General features: G+C 39.3%; 1 protein-coding gene across 1 annotated transcript in view; it reads left to right on the top strand.

Moving 5' to 3' along the window:
• Positions 1 to 19,808, top strand: part of LOC136885056 (neurobeachin-like protein 1) — a 398,107-nt gene that overhangs the window by 121,017 nt on the left and 257,282 nt on the right. Inside the window, exons 25-28 of the mRNA XM_067157452.2 lie at positions 319 to 437; positions 7,132 to 7,292; positions 14,556 to 14,741; positions 18,827 to 18,953. Coding sequence (XP_067013553.2) covers positions 319 to 437; positions 7,132 to 7,292; positions 14,556 to 14,741; positions 18,827 to 18,953 — 593 coding nt within the window. The remainder of the gene's footprint in view (positions 1 to 318; positions 438 to 7,131; positions 7,293 to 14,555; positions 14,742 to 18,826; positions 18,954 to 19,808) is intronic.

Here is a 19,808-nt window from a genome sequence, read left to right as displayed (position 1 = left end):
TTTGATTGCCGAAAATCGTGCCTAGTTTAAAAATCGAGCAGCATGTGAATTTAAAATTCCTTGTGAAAGAAATGCTTACAGAATGCTTTATCTGTTGGCCCCAACATATGGAACGTACGCTGCAGATTACTTCTTGAAGTTCAGGGATCTTTCAAATAAAATGCACCCTACTAGCTTCATACCTGAATGCTGTATAATAATTTAAATGGTAAATTTCTACCTTTTTATTAGGATACTATGTCTCAAACACTGTAGGGCATACCTTGTATTTGTTTTGAAGAATCTGTAATTTATTTTAAAATAAATATATCTTTACAGAAGTTGCAGAAACTGTGACACATGCAGTGGCAGACAACATTAACTATGCTGCTGACAACATCACATCTGCAGTGGCATCTGCGTATTCTGTCTTCAAACAGAAAACTGTAGAAATGCAGGTAAGCCGCGTACTGTTACTTATCATGAATAGGAACCACATAATAGGAAGAAAACAATGACTGACTGGGAATGGAGAGGAACAGAGAGAGGAGACAGGGATAGATATGAAAATACAAAAGAACGAGGGCAATATCCAAATCTTCATACACTGCTCAGTGCTGTCTCCAGAAATTTTCATCAGCCGGGTGGCAGGAATGAGTAGCCGGGCGGGGAATACTATGTAAAAAATTAATATGATAAAAAAAATCTCAATTTATTCCCCTCAGGGCATTAACAATAATATCAGACAAGTAAACATTAACTGCAAAATTGAACTATTTTAATGTTATAATCACAAACAAAACATAACAGAGTATTTTGAGCTGCTAGTGTTCTACTGCTCATTCATAATCATGGAACTCTGGGCATATCATTTGGTTGTTGTGGAGTGCTATACGGGTTTGTAACGCCATACGGAATCGAGTGCTCATATGAGATTCCATGCTAATCCATACACTGCTCATGCACGACACTACGTAATGGGCAAGTAGACGGGGATCGAACTAGTGCGTTACTCGAATGCAGAGCCGTAGCGCGGCTACTCTGCTCGGTACACATTAGTCCACTATTATGAAATATATGTAGAGAAAGCTACTTTCAATTATGTTTTGGTTTCATTTTGTGTTTTTCATCAAAAATGGGAAAATTATTCCAGGAATAGTCGCAGAAGTTGAACCCACGCTCCGCGCAAATAACATAAATAATCTATAGTGTGTGTTTCAGTTTCAAAGTTTGATGGGAACATTGGCTCTTGATCAATATTATGAATAGGGAATACAGTTGTAGTTCCAGGACTATTATTACTTAAGTCAGATCCATTCTGTTTCTGTCAATTGTGTGGCTGGAGAAAGAATTTTCGACTTCAGTCACTTACACTGAAATCAGACACTTCTTTGTATCATCCAATATTGACACTATATCGGTATTGCTAATATATTTTTCTGACGCCATTTCACTGGAAAAACGTGAAAATACGTAAAAAGTATACGCACGAAAAATTGCGCCATGCAACATGTGTATTATGCAACTCTTACTCATCATCATCATCATCATCATCATCATCATCATTTCCCTTTATCCAGCTGTAGCCGGGTAGGGGCAAATATGGTTCCTCTCCACTTTCTTCGGTCTTTCCACCACTCCTCCTCCAACACTGTGTCCCAGTCCAGGTTTCTTTCTATAATGCTGCGTTGGATGGTATCCTTCCATCTCAATCGTGGTCGTCCACGGCCTCTCCTTCCTTGGATTTGCACTTCCATCACCTTTTTTGGCATTCTTTCGTCGCTCATTCGCTTTATGTGCCCAAACCATCTTAGTTGGCTCTTCTCTATTCTATCATTCAATTTTTCCACTCCAATTTCTTCCCGGATTTTCTCATTCCTTATTTTGTCTCTTCTACTCTTCTGTATCATACTCCTCAAGAACTTCATTTCGGCTGCCTGCATTCGACTCTCATCCTTCTTTGTCATTGCCCAAGTTTCTGCTCCGTAAGTTGTTATGGGTACGTAATACATCTTGTACATAGTATCCTTTGCTTCCGTTGGCACATCTTTGTCCCATAACATGTTTCTTACTCTTACTATCAGGAGAAAAAGTATTGCAAGATACTGAAGGGATTTCCCTGATCAGTAGAGTTAAAGGAACAACTTCTGCTGTCTATGGACATATTTGTATAACTCCTAGGCTAGTAAAGCCTTGAAATTTGAAAGGAACACAGATATGTTTCCGCCCGTGAAGAGTTAAGAAGTACGATAGGAAAGACAACAAAGGGCAGAGTAAGAGTAAGAAATGAGGACATCAGGAAGGAAAAAGGAGTGGAAAAGCTTTGCAACAGAATGGAGAGGGTTGAACTTTGATGGTTTGGATATAAGAGGATGGAGGAAGGATGGATGATGAAGCAGATGATAGAGATCCAGAATGAAGGAGGGAGAGCGAGAGGGAGATCCAGACTATGGTGGTTAAAATTGATGTAGAATAATACAATTAAAAGAAACCTGGATTGGCACAGTTGCGGAGGAATGATAGTGGTGGTGGGTAGACGACGATGATTATTATTTGCAGCTGATTATATGGCACATCATCTTCATTAAACCTATGAGAATACCTTATTACAGGAAGTGCACTCTACTTTTATGAGCTGATGATGTGTGACTGTTATTTCACAGGAATAAATTGTGTGAGGAAAGATAGCAAAGACTTGAAAGACAGGGAGAAAGAGACATGGTTGATTTGAACAATATAGAAAATATTTCAACAGATAGGCAACTGTTATGAGGTATTGGCAGAGATCGGCAAGAGGTAGACTTCTGAAACCAGATGGAGAGAGGGAGGTTAGATATGGTACGTATAATCACTAATCCAAGTTATGACCTCTCAAAACATCACACAGTATTCAGTGTCATAGAGTAGTTTGCGTCTGCTACCTCACTTCTTAATTGATTAACCTTCCTCTCACATGGAATTATAGAAACGATCATGTTTAGGAATGTGCAGTAGGATAAACACAGTGGCAGGCAAGTGTGGGAGAACCCCCTGTGGGTGGGGGATGCAGACGAAGAATGCACACAGAGTATACCCTGCCTGTCGTAAGAGGTGAGTAAAAGTGGCGACCAAGGGATGATTGAATTAGAACCGTGAGACTACTTGTAATTATAATTAGTACCATCACGTGAGGAACACCATGGGTTGCCTTTACTTGCGACTAGTACCACTCTGTTAGGTACACAGTAGGTTTGTGATTAGTAGCAATAGAGGGTGAATCAGTGTGGGTTTTACAGTACCTGTGATTAGTACCACGATCAGCGGAACACCACGGGATAATATGGGTCCCTGTGGTTAGTACACTTATGTGAGGAACACAGTGGATTTGTGTTGCCTATGAGTGGCACCGTATTGTGAGAAACACCATAGGTCTGCGTTACCTCTGAGTAGTACCATAATGTGTGGAACACCGTAAATCTACTTTACTCATGATTAGTATTGCTACATGAGAAATACCATGCTTCTTACTTTCCTAGTGATAGGTATCATTATGAGGGGCCGTTGACCGGGATTTTGGCTCCCTTTAGACAACAAGCATCATTGATTCAGGATTGTGCTTTGAAAGCAACCCCTTGGTGAGTACAGTATATACTATTGTTCTAAGGTAGTTTATGGGAAAGTGGGGCATTGAGAGTCGGGTCCACGGATTGTTTTAAGTTCATAATCATTGTTCATCTCTCCTTTTTTTAAAAAATTAATTCTAGTCAGTGGATTGATTTTGGAATTATTTTAAACTTTCAGTATTGTGAGCTTGATCTGCTGATTATTTTAAATTCATATTCATCCATTTATTCTTCATCATCACGTTTTGAATTCTGGTCAGTGGATGAGTTTTGGACTTTTAATTGTCATTCCATTTTGTCTCATTTCATACCTTTAAGGGCTGGTGACGTAGATGTTAGGCCCCTTTATACAAGCATCATCATCATCATGAAGTGTAGGAGAGTGTAAAGAGGAGGGGAGAGTAAACATGAAAATGCATAAAGACATCCTCCGCATTTTCATGCACTGCTCCTGTCTCTTAGAATCTCTCCTCAGTTCCAGTTCTTCTACATTAATTTCTTCCCCACCTTCCACCCTTGCTCTGTCAAGTTGTGTCAGCTTGTTTAACACGGTCACATTGTATGAGAACAGTTTAGGATTCTTGTGTAATATTCACTGTCACTGCGCTGTACAACGAGATATTCCAAACTCTCTTGAATCTCATCTGGGAGACTTACCCGGACTTCACTGCATGGCTACTCTTAGCGCTGGAGTGTTTTCAAGAGAACAACGCACTGCTGGTGTTCAAGGTCTCTTTTCTTCTGCCACATTGCCTGTTACTGCAAATGTTCAAAAAAAAGCAAATGACATTGTTCCATGCAGGGGGCCCACCAAACCTGAAACACGCTCAAAATCTTTATGTCTCTGTAACACTTCTTCTGTTGTCAGAAAGCAACACTGTTTTGGCACACAGTTTGATGGAGAGACAGCTGTAGTCCAGCATGGCAAGACTACGACTGAAATGCAGGCAGTTGACAGTCAGCCTCTACAGGTATTCCCTGGAAATAGTCCAGCTGTATACAAAAGTTGAACAGCATTTGATCCAAAATTAGAAAGTTGTTTGCTTTATAAATACATCAGCTGTTCATGCAATTATGGGAGTTTGTCCATGTCCTTTAGTGTTTTCATACTTGCTTTTGTCTCTTTGTTGCTCCATGTTTCCACAGTGGCCTGTAAGTATGTTCTTCCAGAAAAAAAAAAAAAAGAGAATGGTTACCAATTGTATTCCATTTTATTATTTGTCTCTTCTTTTTTTCTGTCTTCATCCAGCTTTCTTTTTACCCACATCAAGACTGAAGATCTATCTATCCAAAAGCCCCCAGTGTGTATTGATGAATCTCCTCCTTCTCTATCTCCAGTTGCCTGGGTGTGCTGTATGGGCCCCCTCCATCTTTGTCCATGAACCACTGTTCTCTCATAATCTTCTCTCAATCTCGTCCTCTCTCCTTGACATCTTTCTTTACTTGATCAGTCCATTTTTCTCTGGGTCTCCCCACTGGTCTTTTTACTTCTTTCATATTCCCTTCTTGTTGTCATACTTGCATTCATCCTGTTTACACCACTTCAGTCTTGTCTTCTGGATCCTTTGTAGTAGGGAGTCTACTATTCCCACCTCCTCACGGATTGTTTAGTTTCTGATCTTGTCCTTCCTGGTCTTCCGTATCATCCCACCCTCATGATGAAGCTGGAAAATAGAATCAAATTTGTGAGATTAACAAGAAGAGAGCCTATCCATTTGAGGGTGACACTGTATGAATATGTGGAGATTCTTGTCCTTTTGTGTTACTTGAATTTGTCCTGGTCTCTTCTTTGTGTTGCTTTCTTTCCCACATGCGTACCTGTGAGCTTGAATTTGCAAGGTTTGAATTCCACTGTCGGCAGCCCTGAAGACAGTTTTCCGTGTTTTCCCATTTTTACACCTGGCAAATGCTGGAGCTGTACCTTACTTAAGGCCATGACCGCTACCTTCCCAATTCTAGCCTTTTCCCATCCTTGCATCACCAAAACCCTTCGATGTTTTATACTAAGCGGCACAAACGATGACGGGTGGCACAGAGAGAAACAGAAATAGGATAATATGAACTACGATGTTGCCAGGCGGGAGACAAAGCAACATCTGTCGCTTATCCCTACAGTACATTAGGTTATGTTTCATTAGGTTTCATTCATATACAACCATTCCATAAGATTACCTCAGAAGATCTAGCCATTGAGGATATTCAGTATACAATACATTTTTAACTCCTAGGCTAGTTTTTATGTATTTAGATTTACATCAATACATATTTGAACGAAGAAGCACTGTGAAAGTAATAACAATACCGTATTTACGTGAATAATACCCGCACATTTTTTTTTTTAAATGGGGCATGAAATTGGGGTGCGGGTTTTATTTGTGTCAATGTTGGCATTTTTTTTCAAAATCAGTCTTCCTAATTTTTTTTTTTTTTGCTAGTTGTTTTACGTCGCACCGACACAGATAGGTCTTACGGCAACGATGGAACAGGAAAGGGCTAGGAGTGGGAAGGAAGCGGCCATGGCCTTAATTAAGGTACAGCCCCAGCATTTGCCTGGTGTGAAAATGGGAAACCACGGAAAACCATTTTCAGGGTACGGGATTATTCGGTGGCAAAACGTAAATAATGCCCACACATTTTTTGAAAAATCTGAGGCACGAAATCAGGATGCGGTTTTTTGCGTCAAAGTTGGCATTTTTTTTTTTTTTTTCAAAATAAGCCTACCTAAAGTTACGGTGCGGGGATTATTCGGTGGCGGGGATAATTCGCGTAAATACGGTATAAACTATGTAAATCATGTATTCCCATTTCTGGATGCATTGTCGGAGATTATAAGTAAAATAACTCCACCATACCTCATTTATTATTCCGTGTTTTCCTCCCCATCACTCGTATCTCTATCCGATGCAGATTCTTGCAGGTTAATTAATACCGGTTCTAACACGTTATCTATCATAACTGTATGTTGAAATTCATCATCTTGGATGGTTTCAGCATGCTGAATACAGTCCTGATGACAGTAATATTACACTCCCACTTGCCGTTAAATTAACATTTACTCTCATTAATTATTCTCTGTACAGTTGTAAGGCTGATACCATACGCTGCAACTGTTCTTTCCTGTGACTTGGCATCGTCGTGAATCGGCATGCTAGCATCTGAGTCTCGCTTAAAGTACTTATATACATTAAACACTTGCTCTCTGGCTTGCTTATGCAGAACCTTACGCTTATGCAGTTCACCATCCGTTATTTAACACACGAATTTACTGTTAATGTTGTGAAATACCAACGGTTTGCTTAATTTCATTGAGTATTTACCTAACCCTCACGAGCTCAAGACATTTACTAAACTGATTGGCTTTCAGTGGAGTAATGACATAACTGTGCAGAACCTTGCTAAACTGTGCCGCCATCATTCATGCCATGCACTATAGTGCAGTGTGAAACCATTAGCAAAAAATAAAATAAAAGTATTTTTGTTATTTATGATTTGTTTTGTCATTTATTTGATCCTTTCCAATACTAAAATTACCTCTTGATAATTTTTCCAGGAGAGTCTGGAAGAACTGGGAGAGTCGGCCGTGTCTCGGTTAAAGACACGTCGAAGCCTGATCTCCCTGTATGAGACACCTGTAGAGGCTGAGCCCGTTCGTGCTCCTCAGCTTATGGCTTCTCTAGGACTGGATCTTGATACTCTCAGCATAGGAAACAGGTAAGAGAGACGGTGTACACGTTATATCTCCAAGAATAATATGCTGGTTGATCTTACGGAAATTCTGCGTGCTTATCTGTTCTGTTTTGTTCATGTATATATGAATGTGCACATTTTCTTCCCCCATTGCTAACTCTTACCAGTGAAGTACATTTAGTTTACTAATCACATTAACACAATTTTGTTTTCTGTCCTGGAGCATTTACTGAAAGAACTTGACAGTGTTATGAGACGGATAGCAAACAGTGGCATGATGGGAAATGGAGTGAAGTCAAGTTGTAAGTTATTGTGTTGGTGGGGTTTTCACCCCCCCCCAAGCTGGTCACATTAAATTAGCACATATAAAACAAAGTAATAATCAAAATGACAAACCTGAAGGAACGTACATCAGCCAATAACACACCAATAAAAACATCAAACAGAATTTAAAATTTAATGCAGAGGCCTTTAGAGTTGCTGTCCTCTCCTAATATTGTATCAGCAAGAGACGCATAGCTCAACAGGCATACACTTAATTGATACTGGGACTACGGGAGGCACCCCGGATGGAAAATTAAATTTTACACTACACAGAAGGTTAATAAAAGGGAATTGCCTCCATAACAAAGGATATGCCTAGCTGACGAGCTAAGCCATTACAAAACAAAATGGCAAAAACTAGGTTCTAAGGTAAACTCCAAAACAAATAAATTTACATATTAATTTAACATTCAAGAAAAGAAAACATGGTTACCCTGAGGTGACTGGAGCCGCTGACCGGACCACCCTCAAGGTGCATCCGACCGTGAGGATGTATGAAAACCAAAGACGCAGACCAGAACCCTGCTCCTGCCGAGGAGCCAAAGGCCGGAAATTGAGAAACGCGCAAACAGCCAATCAAGGAAGCTTAGTGCAATTCGACCCAAAATTTTCACCAATGGAAATGGTTGTTATTCCAACCAGTAAAAATAAATTACCTTATATGGGTATATGGGCAACACATTCTAGAGGTTTCGATTGCGAAACGCAGCGATTTCGTGATCGAAGCCTCCACGTAGCAAATACAGGGATACAAAAGGTTAGTTACAATAAGCACACTACTGGAGATCTCCAATACCAAAATCAATGTCTTTCTTCCAACACTCATAATGATTAAATAAATATAATTAACTGTCTTTCTTGTGAGTCCTGAAAATTCTTACTAATATTTCTGCATAAATTAAATTCACAACAAATAAAACACAAATATTTAATTTACTTCTTCGAAAATGTCTGAGAGTTCCTTAGTTTTTTTTAATGGCGATTTCACAAAATTTTTAGCATAATGACAAGAATTAAATAATCCCATCCACATTATGAACTTCTCACCACTGGCGACAGGGTGACAGTACCACACTGGGATCATCCTAAGTACCTACATGTTAATATAAGGAAAGATTTACATCAGGGTAATCACTAGGGCCCGGATGTTTATGACCTAAAATTGTTATTAATATGTAAGCATTTATGATCTAAAAACGTATTAAAATATGACAATAAGTATGACTTCAGAATTCTTTGTTAAATTTTTCGAAATCTTAAAAATGTTGCTGCTATTTAAATTAACATTATATTGAAAATATACTTTTAAAATCTAGCACGTTCAATAATAATATTAATTTTTATTATTATTATTTGGTATTTTGAATTTATTTAATTACTCAATCGAGAGGTAACTTTAGACTCTGCACAGAATGAAATAAATGTCATATTTTGATGGGCGATCAGTAAGAATTACAACAGAAAATTACATACATTTTAATGTTTTCAAACAGGAACGATCTTCTGTTTTCACACAACATTGACTTGTAACGGGGAAAAAGGATCGGGTAACATCACAGGATGTTATTTTGTCACATTTGAAATACGTCAAATCATTACAGTTCAGCTGAGGCTCATTATTCTGTCGCTTTCTACACATCTTTCTATGCAGCTTACTCTCCTAATTCAAATATATATTTCTAAGGAAGATCATTGAAATATTTTACGGACAACAATTAGGAGATGTGGAAAATCCATCTTTGAGATGCCTGCAAGGAGGTTTGCGAAAATGGAATAAAAGACGATAAAAATGTGGAAAATCCATCTTTGAGATGACTACAAACAGGTATGCGAAAATGGAATAAAAGAAGATAAAAATATGACAAATATGAAAATTCATGTGGAAATATGACCATAATGTGAAAAATTACCAGAAAATGACAAAAATGTTCAAAAAGTCAAAGTACGACCTGTGGAAATTGCGTAATTTTAGTCACTGTAGATAAAGTCATGCTTAAGTTGTATTTTCCATGGAGTTAATGACATGTCAAAAACATCCGGGGCCTGGTAATCACATTAACGAGGTAAATAAAGTTTACAGATTTCTTCATATGGTCACGAGGGTATTTAGGAGTTGCAGAAAGGATGGAAAGGAGAGGACATGAGAGTCATAGGTAAAACCCCTGGTGAGTATGGTTCCAGGATATGGGACTCTCACCAGGATTACTTGATACTTTTTATTCTTCTTCGTAGTGTTTTCTTGCTGGAGCAGGGTCCGCTGTTTTAATCTTCGCTTGCTATTTTGCATGATCTTGAGCATCGTATGGGGTTTAGTCAAGAGTCTTCATACTAGATTTACTGTGTCAAGCCAGCGCTGCTTTTAACGTCCACATACACATGGACGTTGCCCATTCATTTTGAAGGATTGGGCATCTGTTCCAGGTGCAGCACACAGGATGTGACCATACCATTGGAGACTTTTTTCTGTGCACTCTCAGTGATGGGTGTGATGTCCATTTGCTGGCATTTTGACATGATGCAGGAATGTGATGCTCGTCGACCATGCTGTTTAATTGGTGCTCCGTAGCTTCTGCTGGTTGACAATACCCACTTCACTGTATAAAGCAGAGGACGAACTACCATGTGGTACGCAGGGCTGAGTGGCTCAGACAGTTGAGTTGCTGGCATTCTGACCCCAACTTGGCGGGTTTGATCCTGGCTTAGTCTGGTGGTATTTGAAAGTGCTCAAATACATCAGCCTCGTGTCGGTAGATTTATTGGAACATAAAAGAACTCCTGCAAGACTAAATTCCGGCACCTCGGTGTCTCCGAAAACCATAAAAGTAGTTAGTGGAAATGAAATGTCGTATGGCTTTTAGTGCCGGGATATCCCAGGACGGGTTCGGCTCGCCAGGTGCAGGTCTTTCCATTTGACGCTGGTAGGCGACCTGCACGTCGTGATGAGGATGAAATGATGATGAAGACAACACATACACCCAGCCCCCCGTGCCATTGGAATTAACCAATTAAGGTTAAAATCCCCGACCCGGCCGGGAATCGAACCCGGGATCCTCTGAACCGAAGGCCAGTACGCTGACCGTTCAGCCAACGAGTTGGACGTAGTTAGTGGAAAGTAAAGCCAATACCATTCTTATTTTTCTTCTTCTTCTTCTTCTTCTTCTTCTTCTTCTTCTTCTTATCATCATCATCATCATGTGGTATATTTTGGAGTTCAGATGTAGTGGCATCCTTCTGTCGCAGAGTATGTCTGTGAATTCCCACCATTTCATCCGTGCTGCCCTTATCCTGCTTCAGCACCCATCCCATCATCCATCTGTAGGCGAGATCCTATATACCTGAAGCTTACGTCTTCATCAAGGTCCCTCTATCAGTTTGGATGGAGCCATTGCTTGGGCTGGTTTCTAGGTATTTGGTCTTCCTTTCGTTCAGTCTAACTTGATGCTGCAATCCTTTCTGGTCGTATCAGCAAATAGGCAGTGTTGCCAACTTAGCGGATTTTCCGCTAAATTTGGCGGAATTAGAAGACTGTCAGCGGAGAAATATATCATTTAGCGGACAGCAGATTTCTTGGCGGAATTCTAGATTTATTATAGCGGAATTTAGTGTTTCATCCATTTTATGTTTTTCTAAATTTGTACTCCAGTCTGTCTCCGAGCTATTCCGTATTTCTTGTCAGGAGCTAACAGTCACATGAGGAAAACATGTTATTTGGATTTGATGTTATGAGATCATGGTATCATAAATTTGTAATGCGTGAGGAAAGGGTACTTATCTCATAGTTGACGAATGACGACAGATAATGAAACTGTGAGAGAGTAGCATTTATATTTATGCTATGAAGGAAGACCGTTTAATGGAATGGCCTGTTCTGTGTGTGGCCCTTGAGGTAGGGGATTCACCTAATTTGCACATGGCACTAAAACGCCTTTAGGTTGCCGGATCGCTGGCAGGGGGTTAATCCCAGTGAAACTCACAGATCAGGTGAGTACAGACATTTCCTTCTATTTTTAATATTATTTATTATTATTTATTATTATTATTGCTCATTTTTATTGCTCATTATTTGAGATCGGATTTCTTGGCGGAATTTTAGCGGATTTTTAGTAGTATTTAGCGGATCTTGGAAATATAAGTTGGCAACACTGCAAATGGGACATCATCTGCATATAAGAGAGTCCAGGGGACACTCCTTTGCAGGTCCCATGTAATTTTGTCCATGATAAGGACAAAGAGCAGTGGGGACAGGAGAGCCTTAGTGTATACAGACTTTCAGTGAGAAACTCTCCGAGATGCCGACAGTGCAACATATACGACTTGTGGTGTTAGTCTATAGCATCTTAATCTAATTAATAAGCATTTCTTGTACACCATACTCATGAAGTGCATACCAGATCATTCAAAAGATTCACACACCGGGCGAGTTGGCCATGCGGCTAGGGGCGCGCAGCTGTGAGCTTGCATCCAGGAGATAGTGGGTTCGAGCCCCACTTTCGGCAGCCCTGAAGATGGTTTTCCATGGTTTTCCCATTTTCACACCAGGCAAATGCTGCTGTTGTACCTTAAGGCCACGGACGTTTCCTTCCCACTCCTAGGCGTTTCCTATCCCATAGTCGCAATGAGACCTACCTGTTTCGGTGCGACGTGAAGCCAATTCTAAATTTAAAAATTTAAAAAATTCAAATTCACAGGAAAGCAGCACAATTTGTTCTGGGTGATTTCCGTTAAAAGTAGTGTTATGGAGATGTTGCAGACTTTGGGCTGGGAAGACTTGGGAGTAAGGAGATGAGCTGCTTGACTAAGCGTTATTTTCTAAGCTATTGGTGGAGAGATGACATGGAATGACATTAGTAGACAAATATTTTGTTACAATGGAAGCAAATTTTCTGTAGTTTAAACTCAATTAATTTATAACTGTGAGGGTCTTCAGTCTGTTGAAACTACGGTAATTCAGTACCGTATAACATAAATTTAGAAAATACGTGAAAATAAAAACATGTATTAACAGATTGTATCTGAAAAAAGATACTGCACTGACTGACAAAATTAATGCATCACTTGAATCTTCATAGGAAAAAGCATGTTAAATTGTGAAAAACTTGTTTTATTATTTTAAATGATTATTTTCATGAAAAAATTATCTACGTATTTCAGGGTAGCAATAACACAGAGATAACATTACTTTAAGTGATCAGTTAATTTTGCCGGTCATTATATTAACCCTTTCACTCTGGTCGACTGCTCTAGGAGTTGGGAGGGAGCTATGCCGCGCACCCGGTTGACTGCTGTAGAAGTCTTGTGTCTTTCGGTTGTTTTCCATTTCGCTTCGATAGACCGCTGGGGAAGTTCAGCCTTGGAGGTCTCTCGTGGCTGACTTGGGAGTGTATAGTTACGTCCGATGTGCTACTCACTTCGCGCCTAGTTGCTCTGCTGTGCTGACGTGCTTGTGCTTCTCAATTTAGCTTGCAATCGCTTTTAAATTGTGAAAGGCCTGATGACAGAGGAAAAATATACTACGGAGGAAAAATATACTGCGGAGGAAGTTTTTGCCCTCATATTGGGTAATGACTTTGTAGAAGATAACGATGATAGTGATTTATCATCTGATCTGTTGACGGAAGGACTTCAATCACACCTTCTACTTTGGGCATGTTTTCTATTTCAGCTACCGCTTCATCGTCTATAAGGTCGGCCTATTTCGACGCTTTGACTGAAGATGAAGATAGTGAGGATGAAGACCAGGTGCCTTAACCACCAAACAGAAAACTAAATTGGAAAAAGAGGAATCTGAATCCGAATAAATATAATTTAGATGCAGCTAATTCCAGACTGAAAAGTTTAGTGAACAATGCTAGCATGTTAAGTTTCTTTCAGCTGATTTTTTAACACAAATATCATAACTCTTCTGTGTGAGGAGACTAATAGATACTGTATTTACGCGAATAATCCCTGCACCCTAATTCTAGGAAGGCTCATTTTGAAAAAAATGAAATTGCCTAAAATTCCTTCCATCGAAAGAGTAACATTGGTATAAACAAACATTTCGTATCACACCGCGAGGTCCTCGTGCTTTTTACGCAAATATAAACATGTTAATTTATGAACACAGCTGCTTTGCCTAAGATGATACGTTATCACTGCTATAAAATGCCATGAAAATTACTAAGTAGGCCTACTTACGTGACAGATATTTAATTCATCTCAACTTGCAATAGGCTCGATGACCTATAGATCAGAAGATTCATTGTCTCCGGCATCACTAGAATCCTCTACTAAATTACAAATTCGTCACACTCCACGTCTAAAACACTTCTCACACGCGGTCTCAGTTTACTCGGATAGTAACGCCACCGGCTGTGGATAACTCTTCTCATGCAATGTAAACATTTGGAACAGACACACCAGCGAAGTCGGATGTTAGTTTTGCGATACAGTAAAACCATAATTCTCTTATATGATCCTTGGGGACAAGCTTCATTGTTGAAAGAACATCATCAGACTTCATCAGATCACACTTTAAAAAAATAAATATTATGAATAGATGAAAATTAATAAGAAATGTATATAATATACTTTAATTTCCTGGTCTTTAAATTAAATGGGGCTATTAACCTTGTATCTATATTAATAAACACTGAATTTTTTGCCAATCCACTAGTGAGTATAGTTTTTGGGACATTCTTTAATAATGTTTTTCTCTTTTTCATTTTCTTTGATAATCTTCTCTTCTCATGGAATTCCCTTAAAACTTCCTGGTTGAATTTTCTTTCCATCCATCTCGTTTCTGTAATTTTTGCACCATATCCCCATTTCTGTAGCTTTAAGGTGGTCCTTTCCAGTTTAGCCAGAGTCCAACTTTCACTTCCATTGATGATTTTCTGACATCTATATTAATTAATATTTACTAAATGTTTGTGAAATAAAATGCTTACCTTAATATACTGATCACATGGTATTTTCTTCTAGATCACAGTCTAGCAGCAGTACAGAAGATCTTTCTTCACCTAACCAGACAGACAGTGCAGCTTCTAACAAGGACACCATCAGCATTGCCTCGACTCGGAGCATGTCCAATGTGAGCAACAGTGGGGACGAGGAAGAAGGCAATAATGAGGAGGATGAAGAGAAGAGAATGATGTCTACTGCTTTACAGTAAGTGTCGACGAGGATAGTTTGTAGTAAAGCACCTCGTTTACCATCTTAATTTTGTGGATGAAACATTCAAATGGTATCTGTGATAGTGTTGGAATGTGACTTCATAGATCTAGATGTTCTTGTTTGTTCTTTTCCATTACTCCTTGTGTATTTATCTTGTGTTTCTAGTCTTTTACCACCAGTATTCATTTCTATTTTTCTGTCTCTTCCCTTTTCCTGTCATCAGACTTTCTCGTTAGCAGTATTATGGGACCCGTCTTATGTTTTCTTATTATTAACTTTATTGGCCACATTGGACCACTTGAGTCTTCCATGTACACTTTTTCTTTGAAGGTTGTACTGTTTGATTCTTCTTAGGCCGTGCTGAGTGGCTCAGACGGTTGAGGCGCTGGCTTTCTGACCCCAACTTGGCAGGTTCGATCCTGGCTCAGTCCGGTGGTATTTGAAGGTGCTCAAATACATCAGCCTCATGTCTGTAGATTTACTGGCACGTAAAGGAACTCCTGCATGACTAAATTCCGGCACCTCGGCGTCTCCGAAAACCGTAAAAGTAGTTAGTGGGACGTAAAGCAAATAACATTATTATTTATTGATTCTTCTTACCTGCCCAGTACTTCTTCACTTGTTCTGATTGCAGTGTTCTTAATTAATCTGAAATCTCTACAGGTCCTCTATGCATCATTTCAGTTGAAAATTTGTGTTTCTTAAGAAGGGTGGTAGTTTTATTCTTGTTCTCTGCATCTGTAATTTCGAGTCCAACTGTTTTGAGATCCTCTTGAATTTCTGTGATCCAATGCCCTCCTGTCTTCTTTCCCAGATTTCTCATCACTAGTTGTAAAATCCTGTTTCCTGGTAAGCGTAAGATGTGAAAGAAATAAGAGATTCTTTCCTTCTTCATTCAGCTGGTAACTGGGTCAATCTCTCGATAGACAGTTTCATTGGGGAGGATTCTCCAGACTCCTTCAACGTGGTACTTTTTTTATATGCAAGTTCTAATAATTCTTCTTTCAGTTTTGAGGAGCTGATCAGTTCTTCTTTCATTTTTAATTTGGAACAAGGTTTTATAAGCGTAAATGGCTTCGGGCGAAGTTACAGTTTTGTCTTGGTGTCTATTGACAACCATTTTTTGTTATAAGTTGACCAGGTTAGAAATTGTCCTTTTTTTCATTTTATTGGTTCTATTTATCCATGTTGCTCCCGACAAAATTCATTAAATCTCAGCCATAGACGCCCAAGAGAGTTTCGGTTTACTCGGTCTGCCATCTAGTGGCCCTAGAGTAAAACAGAATGTTGAAATTGACGAGCAGACAACCAGATGGCATCAAATTGGAATGTCTGCACATGGTAGCTGAGGCCATATTATTATTATTATTATTATTATTATTTTTATTATTATTATTAGTATTATTTATCCATGTTGCTTCCTTCCTTAAGTTGTGCATGTTTTCTTTATGTATATAAATGATGTAAGTAAAGAAATGGAATCACAGATAAGGCTTCTTGCAGATGATGTTATGCTTTGTAGAATAATAAATAAGTTACAGGATTGTGAGAGACTACAATAAGACCTCGACAATGTTGCGAGATGGACAGTGGTATGATGGGAAGCGGGATGAAAAGTCAGGGTGCGAGTTTCACGACGAGGAAAAGTTCTCTCCCTTTTAATTACTGTGTTCATGGGATGAGAGTCATTTATGTGGATCTTGAAAGTACTGTAAACCCCTTCTCAATGTCAACCGCTTATAAGCGTCAAGGTAATTAGTTGCAAGTTGTGTGAACCGCTTATAAGCGTCATCCACGTTCGTGCATTTATTACAGAGTGCATCAACCACTTACAAGCGTCAGAAGTTTATAGATACTTCTGACATTTATTGGCCTTATTTTGCAACAAAGTACTACATTTTATTTCCATGGAATATCATATTCCGTGTAGAATTCATGTGGCAGTTCACACATTTTTCCGTGTGGTCAGCAGTCAAAAAATATGGCTTCCGCGCTAAAACCCTGAGTGTAAACAAACAAAGTAATTTAGCAGTGATATTGAGCGAATGCTCTTGCTGTGCGATGAAAGTGAAGACAAAAGTGACAATTATTCTTCTGAATCGAGTGAAATTCCATGATGAAATGAAATGGCGTATGGCTCTTAGTGCCGGGATGTGTCCGAGGACTTCGGCTCGCCAGGTGCAAGTCTTTTGATTTGACGCCCGTAGGTGACCTTTGCGTTGTGATGAGGATGAAATGATGATGAAGACGACACATACCCCCAGTCCCCGTGCCAGGGGAATTAAACCAATTATGGTTCAAATTCCCGACCCTGCCAGGAATCGAACCTGTGATCCCTGTGACCAAAGGCCAGCGTGCTAACCATTTAGCCATGGAGCCAGACAAATTCCATGATGATAGACATGAATGTGAAGAAATTGAAGACGTTCGGACTGACTGGGTTACGTTTGGAGGGCCGCACAACAGATTTGATTTCGCCGGAAGTAGTGGGATTCGTGCTAACTTTGGGGATGATCCCAAACTGTTGACAGTATTTGAACATTTTCTTAGTAATGAAAAATTATCTGAAGTAAAAAAAATAACAATGAATATACTCAACGAGTGGAAAATTAATGCTCAGTTAAGGGGTTAATAATTCATTTATGAGGGTATGTAGGGATTGTAGTAAGGATGTATAGGAGAAGGCGTATAAGTCTCTGGTAAGCCCCAGTTAGAGTATGGTTCCAGTGTACGGGACCTCCTCACCAGGATTACTTGATTTGAGAACTGGAAAAAATCCAGGGAAAAACAGCTAGATTTTTTTCTGTGTGATTTCCGAAAAAAAAGAGTAGCGTTGTGAAAATGTTAAATATGGGCTAAATAATTAATAGGGAATCTTCCTCCTTAGCAACTGCCCTAAATGCAGATCAGTGATTGATTGATTGATTGATTGATTGATTGATTGATTGATTGATTGATTGATTGATTGATTGATTGATTGATTGAGTTGCCTGTGCAGTTAGGGTAAAACAGCTGTGAACTTGCATCAGGGAGATGATGGGTTTGAATCCCACAGTCGGCAGCCGTGAAGATGGTTTTCTGTGGTTTACCATTTTCACACCTGGCAAATGCTGGGGTCAGGAGCGTATCGACACGACGCCACAGAAGATGACTACCGCAGCAGTAGTCGAAACGTTTGGAAGAAACGAGAGGAGTGGACCACGGCATAATAGCCCGGAGGATTTTTATTATATAAATGCTGGGGTTGTACCCTAGTTAAGGCCATGGCTGCTATCTTCCTATTCCTGGCCCTTTCCAATCCTTCCATTGCCTAAAATCTTTGATATGTTAGTGTAATGTTAAACAAGTAGCAAAAAACAAAGGAAGGATAGATTGACTGACTGACTGACTGACTGACTGACTGACTGACTGATTAAGAAAGATAAAGTTCATTAGTCACAACGTATTGCACAGCGACTTCCTCTGCAACATCTATGAGGGAAGAGTGGCTGGGAAGGGAGGAGGATCATTACTCCGAGCTGAAAAGGCTTCAGAATAGAAACATAAGGCTGCAGTGATGAAACTTGGTCTTTAGAATTTAATGATCATTTTGCTATATATGTGTGTGTGTGCAACACTGCTGAGGAAATCATATGTTATGCTGGAAAATTTAATTTTCTGTTTATTTGATATTGTAGTAGTACATAGCATAACACTCGTTTGCTTGAAAACCAGTAATCTCTACCTTAAAAATTTGGTATTTGCCGTAAGTTCAACATTTAGATAGAATTTTCAGAATTATTTAAGTATGCATAACTTGTATTGAGGGCTGTTTAGACACTTTCATGTGTACACAGGTAGTCGTTGTTGATGCTATCATGATGCAGTTTAAAAGTCAGGCCAACAGATGGGGCTGAAATCGAAAAATAGATATTTCTTATCACATTGTGTTTTTTCTTGTTCTGTAAAATCTAGCCACACGACTAAATGTACGGTTACCTCGAGATGGTCACATATAATTTGATTTCACACTTGTTTGTTGCTTTCCCTTACTAATATTGATTGTCAGTGGGTTTCACGTTCTGTTTTTCATTTTTTAGACAATGGAAGGATGTAGATGCAGAGAAGCTTGTGGATCAAGAGGAGGAACTGTGTTATTTAGTGGTGAACATCCTTTTCATCATCTTGTGGAGGGGTATTGAAGGCTCAAATAAGGAGGCATGGAAAGTAAGTAATTTTAAATATTGAGTTCTTAAATAACGACAACCTTTTAGTAGTTATTCATGTCAGTAGCACAATATAGATTATAGATGCATATTACAAAATAGTAGTGATTTTATTTATTGTGTGGCTTCTATATGCATAAAACAAACAAAAGCATAGAAACTAAAAAGAACTTAATATGTATATATATGTAGATGTAGGTGCAATGAGTATGGTATGAAAATTAGCCTCTCGAAGACTAAATTGATGTCCGTAGGTAAGAAATTCAACAGAATTGAATGTCAGATTGGTGATACAAAGCTAGAACAGGTCGATAATTTCAAGTATTTAGGTTGTGTGTTCTCCCAGGATGGTAATATAGTAAGTGAGACTAATAATAATAATAATAATAATAATCGTATGGCCTCAGCTGCCGTGTGCAGACATTTCAATTTGACGCCATCTGGCTGTCTGCTCGTCAATTTCGACGTTCCGTTTTACTCTAGGCCCCCACTAGATGGCAGACCGAGTAAACCGAAACTCTCTTGGGCGTCTATGGCTGAGATTTAATGAATTTTGTCGGGTAAACACCAAATGTGTCACCAGAGATCTTTTACATGCCGACATCGTACGACATGGAGTGTCGAATGGACTTTTTTCCGCCCTTCAAAAATCCGACTACCTCTGCCGGGTTTGAACCCGCTATCTTGGGATCCGGAGGCCGACACTCTACCGCTGATCCACAGAGGCAGCTAGTAAGTGAGACTGAATCAAGGTGTCGTAAAGCTAATGCAGTGAGCTCGCAGTTGCGATCAGCGGTATTCTGTAAGAAGGAAGTCGGCTCCCAGACGAAACTATCGTTACATCGGTCTGTTTTCA

Source organism: Anabrus simplex, chromosome 13, assembly GCF_040414725.1.
Source record: "Anabrus simplex isolate iqAnaSimp1 chromosome 13, ASM4041472v1, whole genome shotgun sequence".
Classification (NCBI taxonomy): Eukaryota; Metazoa; Arthropoda; class Insecta; order Orthoptera; family Tettigoniidae; genus Anabrus; species Anabrus simplex.
The sequence above is the reverse complement of the archived record's forward strand: the minus strand, read 5'-3'. Positions and strand labels throughout refer to the sequence as shown.